Source organism: Phocoena phocoena, chromosome 5, assembly GCF_963924675.1.
Source record: "Phocoena phocoena chromosome 5, mPhoPho1.1, whole genome shotgun sequence".
Classification (NCBI taxonomy): Eukaryota; Metazoa; Chordata; class Mammalia; order Artiodactyla; family Phocoenidae; genus Phocoena; species Phocoena phocoena.
The window spans coordinates 33,846,150-33,852,976 of record NC_089223.1 but is presented as its reverse complement, the minus strand read 5'-3'; the positions used below and the strand labels follow the sequence as shown (position 1 = coordinate 33,852,976).

Here is a 6,827-nt window from a genome sequence, read left to right as displayed (position 1 = left end):
GTTTGGGTTTTATATATTGCCGAAGCATCATTCTTTTAAGGATGTAAACTATACTGACTTAGCAATGAAATGGAACAACTGAAACAAATCTCAGGGCTTTTACAAATTCTACAGTGCATTAGTAAGTGCTTTAAAATTAAACTATCCAATGACGACATACATGCAAGTTACACCACAGACGCAAGGGCATAAGAAAATGGATTGAACATGCTTTTACGTTCACTTCCACCAATGCTCTATACTAACTACACTGGTATGGTAATAAAGCAATCAAGAACTAACTTGTCTCTCATCAGTCTGAGTGTATGTGGATATCTGTGTATTTAACTGGCACATATGCACTCCAAGTACCCGAATTATTTCAATCCTATGTTCATTTTCCTCTCAGAGTGGTTTACAGTAACTACAGTGAAAAATAAAAGGAAAAAAAAATGAATGCCAGGTTTCCTACTGAGTAAAGCCAAATCAAATCAAACTATAGCATTAGTAGCTATTTCTGCAGGAAAACACAGATTTCTATAGTTCTGGTCAGTTACTTTAGCATTAAACCTTACCTTTGTCAATATTGTTTCAAGTAATGAAGTTATTCTTGACCTATTGGAAATTATATATAATACGTGAAAAAATTGTGATTTTTATTTTTTGGCCAATCATCAAACATGTTTTGAATAAGGGAAATTTTTTTTAGTTTAATATAATTTTTCAATGAAACAATATAAATTTACAATAAAGTTTGTGGTCTCATTCAGTAAATTTTCCAATCTTCTAATTCAGGTTTAACAGAGAAGAACAATGATTACAGGAGGGAAAAAAAAAAACAAACCACAAATAATCTCCTGCGGCCATCATCTTAGGGGCTGATTTTCTTGTAATGGAGAATTCTAGCACAAGCTGTCATGTTTCCAAGATTCACAGTGCTTTGAAATGGAACTGCCTGGGAAGATTCAGAAAGGCTTTGTTCTTGGGCTTACACGGTAAGCACTTTGTGTGATTCTTAATCACATTTTTATCCAGAACGCAGTATTACAGGTCACATTTTTCTCAACGATGCTTATACTGATTTGTGCTCTATAAATATAAACATATCTACACACAGAATACACACACTGAAACAAGGGTATGAAGTTAGCCAGCCATCCATAAGCAGAATGGAATAAAAATTGCAGGAAGGGTAGTATATGATGCCAAACCCAGACAGACTATAGATGCCAATCCCAAGACTGCCGAAGCAAGAACACTTCTCTGATCACGAATAATTATCTTCACATTCTCACAAAACTGGAAAATAAAATTTAAGAATATTAGAAAAGGTGGCTAAACCTAGGAAGAATCACATATACCGAATAGTAGAGCTCAACTTTCCCAGCTATTTTCTATCTACCAGAAGAATTAGAATTTTTCTCATGATCTTGGAAAGAATTTAAGATGTTAATAGTTCAGTTTCTTGATTCTACATCCCATAGTAGCTGAAATGATACTTTAGGCAACTAGGTTAATACTGGCAGTTGCCTTTGTACATACACAACATTTATAGAAAACTACAGAGAATGTAACCACATAAAAGTTATTCAGGATTAAAGGTTAAAGACAACATTAAACTGCCTCTCAATAACAATAACATATTCTAAAGTAAAGTGAGCAAACGATCTCTAATCTCAAGCAAATAGAATTTAGCCTATCATTATTGGGAATTCAATTCCTACAACTCACCGTTCTAAAATTTGGTGATACTTTTGACGAAAACATTCTGATAAGTCTCAAAATCTAAAGGCATAGAAAGTCTAATTTTGTTGTCATATCCCATTCCCCGCCAAAATATATTAAATTCATAATCAATTATGTGACACAAAATTGACTGCTAGAAATAAAGATAAATTAAACAGGATCCTTACCCCCCGAGGAATGCATTTTTCTAAGATGTATAATTTTTTTTCCCTAGAAAACTAATTTTTCTTAGAAGTAATGGCCTATGTCTGAGTCCTGGATCACCTTTTAATCATTTAACATGTCCAGACTACCCTCTTCTCCATGGGAATACTGAGGTTGTTGTGAGGATCAGATGAGATTTTTTCGCAAGAGTACTTTGTATTCGTCTGCATGCTGTATAAATATAAGGTATTACAACGATTGTTATCACTGCTAGATCTGTTGACAATTATCTCTACTTCATCAGTGTCGGGGCAGAATTCAGCAATTAATTGCTCCATTTTGCTAAGAGTTTCCTACTCATACTGGTTTTAAGCTCCTTTTCTAGACGTGTCATTGTATATGCTTTTAGGGTCTCCTACAGTGGCGTATTTAGTACTGGAGAACTGGGTTTCCAAGTTCTTCATGGAATGAATGCACAAGTCCAATATATTTTAACACACTATCTTCACTCAAGCCTGTCTCTGTCTGTACTTTTATACAGTATCTCAACAAATATGAAATTTCCTGTTGGTTATCCAGATGTCATTCTTTTTATATGTCAAACATATGATTTGTCTCTTTTTACTAAACTAACAAGACATTGAGTAACAAATATACAATCTTAAAATGATGAGGATCAAACTGAATGACGTTTTCAGGACAATGAGAAAAGCTGCTTGGCAAATAATGGGGAGATATACATTTAGGTAAATAAGAATGTTGTCTTGATACAGTCGTGCTTCTTTTATCTTTTTCCAATACTTTTTAATTAAGGCCAACATAGAATCATTGTGGACTCTCTTTCCCCCAAAAGAAGACTTGCACAAGGAGCATCTTGTTTCTAATGTCCTGTTCATGTTCATTTGGCCATCAGTCCAGGAAGTACCCCTGATGTTGCTCCACGGTAGGAAATGTCCTCTAGGTTCTAGTTGTTAAGAAGCCTACAGGGGAACTTTTGAGCACTGAATCCCCGGAAATTAAAAGGGGTATGTGTATTCATTTTGGCAATGCAAAGCAATATCAGCAAAGAAAAAAAAGCATAAGGAATAGTAACAGTTACTAATTAAAGGGCTTTATAGTTTATGAAACACTGAAACTGTTAACAGTAATATAAAATAGTTTAATTTTATGATTTCTAAACTTGTAAAGAGCATCACTACAAAGAAAAAAAAAGATTCTCTTCCAGTTCACTTTCACATTAGTTGCAGTGTTTTCCTGAGGGAAAGTGCTCTTGAGAGCTTTTATAAAAACAAATTTAAGTGAGAGACAACTTTGCAACTCTCATGTTATACTGATAATAGTTATATATATGGACAACTCAACCATCAGTCCCAGAATTGTCATTCCTTATGTTTCCAAAAAATAGAAACCAGTCCTCCTTCAGTACTAATGACCTACTTCTCTCAGGGCATGTTCAAAAACAGTCCTTAAAAATTGGAAAATTTGGGATGGGGATTTTTTTTTCCCCCGGGAAATCTACTCTGTGGTCAAATTGTTTGTTAGACCACTCAAAGTGAAGACAAAAACTCAAGTTTCACAAGAGGCGCTATGCAGCAACAGCAATTAAAGCACTACTCTACGTCCATAAAATCTTACAGTTGCCAAAGAGAAAAAACTACTCCAACTAGTTATTTATGCTGATTAAACATTTTACTACCTTTAAAAAGCACTTGTACTGTGTTTTTTTGTTTTTTTGGAGAAATATATAATACAGTGCTATATGTGTTCCATGAAAGGGTAACTCCTAATTATGGGAGGGAAATACTGTTTTTCCTTAGAGAAATGATTTGCTTGGGTCCTAAGTAAATCTGACGTGTTTCCTTTTGAACAGTTTTGGAGCCAGTGTTTGTAAATGTGGTGAAGTTCATTTCTAAACAGGCATGGACTGAAGCTGTGATTCTTGAATCACTGCAGAGTGCTCTAACTGTCTTTAGTTTGCTTAGAAAATAATCACTAGATCGAGACTGTTGTGGCTTTATAAACAATCTGTAAGGAGTTTTATACACAGATGTATACAAGCACTATACGTTCATGATCTGCGACAGGAGAGAAAGATTTTCACATATGGGTCAAAAAATTAAGATGTGGAGCAATAAAAAAATTGGTTATATGGACATAGATTCTTTTGGTACCCAAATATCTAAACATGAAGAGTATAATCTGAAGCTCATTATGTGATTGCCCAGGTTTTCATTGTGAAGGGTACGCACTAACAATACCTCTGCTTAAAATTTGATTTTTACAAGTTAAGAGGTTTCAAAAGGCAATAAAAATCCATTGCTTTTCCTTTGCGTTCGTAGCTAATTTAATCATCTTAAATTCTAACAGTTTTCCCCCCCTTTTTATAGTACCCATAAAATTACCTTCCAACATTTAATGGCTCTTCTTGAAAGCCAATTGTTTTGATCTCTGGGGAACCCAGAAACAATGTAACCCACCTGTGGGGCTAGTGTGTAAAGGATGCTTAACAATGGGGAAGTCTAGATGGGAATTAAAGCCAACACAGAAGGAATGCAGAATACCAAGGAAGACTTCTCTGAAGCTCAGCCACAGGAGTAAGGGATCTACCAGGGAAGTCTTCTTAACGGAAAACTTGGCAGTTTATCTTAAGCAAAGGGAATTCGCTCTCTGCAGCTTATAGATGGGGAAAACAGCATGCTTCCTTGTTTTAAAGGCACAACAATTTGTACTATACAGTGTTACGGATTAAATATGAACTCTAGACACCTTCCTTCCAACTGCAATTCTTGGGTAAAGTTGCAAGCACACGGCGACAGATTTTCTGTGACCCTCCCAGTCACCTGCCCATTGTCACTTCAACTACGCTGGATGGACACCCTGATGACGTCTGCAGCAATAACTGGGCAGCTCTCTGGCATCGCTGGCAGCGGTACTGCATTGCCACACTCTTTCACCGTGCATTTCGAGATATCCTGCAAGGCACATCGCCGTTTATGTATTTATTTGGCTTCCCTGACGGACACCAGAGGGTTCGTTACTAAGTCTAGAACTCAATCCCTGCTCGCAGGGGATAGGAAAGGTTAGGGATGGGAGGGGGCGTCCCCACCGAGCCCACCGGGGAGTCACACGTGGTACCTTGTCGGCCTGGGGGCTGATCGCGGTACCGAACCTGCAGTAGGTGACGAAGTGCTCGCAGTTGTTCCACAGGAGGCTGTAGGGAGTCATGCCCAGCAGCTTCTCCGCCCTCCGCGCCACCTCTTCGTTGAGCAGCGCCTTCTTCTTGAGGGACCTATCCAGGTGATTGACCAGGATGTCGGCTCCGTAGGCGAAGTCCTCCACTGTGTCCACGCGGATGCTGGCCACCCTGCCAATGACGCCCAGGATGAGACGCTTGTTGGAGACCACCTTCTGCGTGAGCTCCTTGTCGTCAGTCAGGGCCAACAGGATGTCGGGCATCATATGGGCGACACGGTTGTCGCCCAGGTAGATGCCATAGTGTGTCAGGTGGGTCCGAGGCACCTCCAGCACGTCGCCGCGGAGAAAAGAGTTGATCTCATAGAAAGTGTTCCTTGCCTTGTCTTCGCCCGGGGCGCCTGAACTGAAGAGCTTGAAGTTGGAGATAAGGAGCAGCTTCTCCAGCACTAGTGACACCGCCTCCAGCATTGGGTTCTTCATCCTGCAGGGAAAAGTGTGTCTTGGGGGGACCGTCGCCACTCGGGCACGGCCGGGCCGGGCAAGGTGAGCTGGCCGGACAGGGGCGCTGCGCCGCTGCTCACCCGCAGGCCAGCAGCCCAGTGCCACGGGGCACGCCGTCTGCGCAGGAGGCAGTGAGAGAAAAAAGGGAGGGGGAGAAGCCAGGAGATCGGCTTGGCCGCACCGCACTGGCGACTGAGGAGTGAGGAGCTGGCGGCGGCTAGCCACGGAATCAGCGGGACCCGCCCCGCGAACCCCAGACCGGGAAGCGCACCCGGAGGCGATGCCGGGAAGCAGGGCCGCGCGCGGTGCACTCAGCTGCGCCTTTTCTGTGGCCTTTTATCGCCCTCGAGGGGGCGGGGCCGAACGCCGTCACAGACCCAGGAAGAGAGCTGATTGGGCGCCGGCGGCAAATGCCGCTCTCTGCGGCGTAGCGCGGGACCGCAGGCTCTTTGGAAGGGGCGGGTAGTCTCTGGGCTTCTAAGTTCCGCCCTGCGACCCCTTCCACATGCAGGCTTCCTCTTGCGCTGGATACCTTAGCACTTACCGCCTTTAAGCGGCCGTTTTTGGAGAGTAGTGGCCGAGGCGTGACCGCACAAAAGATCTTGCCCCTGTCTAGACTGGGGCGTGTTCTGGGCACTTGGGGTCGTTTTCGGTGGAAAGTGCCCTCAGGCGAGATTTCTGAGCAGAACCACCTCCCTCTAAAGGGTTCTCGGAGACCGCGGCTTACTAAAATATTTGCATATACTCTGGGAACTGTGCGCGCCTCGAAAGCCTGCAGACTCCTTCCTAAACTCCGTAGAGGCGTGGCCCCGCACACCGCGCACCCTCCTTCCCTTTAAATGCCAGGAATGCCCCTAGCTTTCAGCTGGCGCGCGGGTAGGAAGCGACCGCGCGGGTGGGAAGCGACCCCGCGGATGATCGGAACCCGCGGCGCCTCCGCGCTCAGAGGCACCAGTGACCGTTGAGCGTACGGCTCCCAACGCTCAGCACGTAAAACGGTGAAGCGCCCAACGTCCTTCTGGAAAGCCAAATTCATGTCAAGTTTATTTCTTCTGCTTCAGGGTCACGTGGATCCAGCTTCGGTTCACCCACCTAAACTTTGCCGCTCTCTTAAAGCGCAGCCCCCCGGAGGTGACCAAGGAAGGAAGAGGTCCTGCCCCGCAGCGGGCCCCAGGCTCACCGGCGAGGCGGTACTGGGGAGCACTCAGGCTAGGGAGCAGCGGTCTCGGAGTCCGCGCCAGGCTTGGCACGCGGTGTCCAGA

General features: G+C 43.3%; 1 protein-coding gene across 2 annotated transcripts; it reads right to left on the bottom strand.

Moving 5' to 3' along the window:
• Window positions 1-1,125: 1,125 nt before the first annotated feature.
• Window positions 1,126-5,545, bottom strand: LRAT (lecithin retinol acyltransferase). Of its 2 annotated transcripts, none has more exons than XM_065878231.1 (2): window positions 5,005-5,544; window positions 1,126-1,278 (listed from the first exon to the last, which is right to left on the bottom strand). In XM_065878231.1, the coding sequence occupies exons 1-2, from the start codon at window positions 5,542-5,544 to the stop codon at window positions 1,126-1,128; spliced, it is 693 nt and encodes a 230-aa protein (XP_065734303.1). The 2 variants fall into 2 exon arrangements, with proteins under 2 accessions (XP_065734303.1, XP_065734304.1); XM_065878232.1 differs by lacking the exon at window positions 1,126-1,278 and adding an exon at window positions 4,641-4,841 and having other exon boundaries at window positions 5,005-5,545.
• Between the last annotated feature and the right edge of the window lie 1,282 nt (window positions 5,546-6,827).

Coding starts and splice junctions, on each gene's coding strand:
- LRAT (XM_065878231.1), bottom strand. CDS start 5,544: ATGAAGAACCCAATGCTGGAGGCGGTGTCACTAGTGCTGGAGAAGCTG. Junction 1,279..5,004: donor TCAGCCCCCAGGCCGACAAG/GTACCACGTGTG, acceptor TTTATTTTCCAG/TTTTGTGAGAATGTGAAGAT.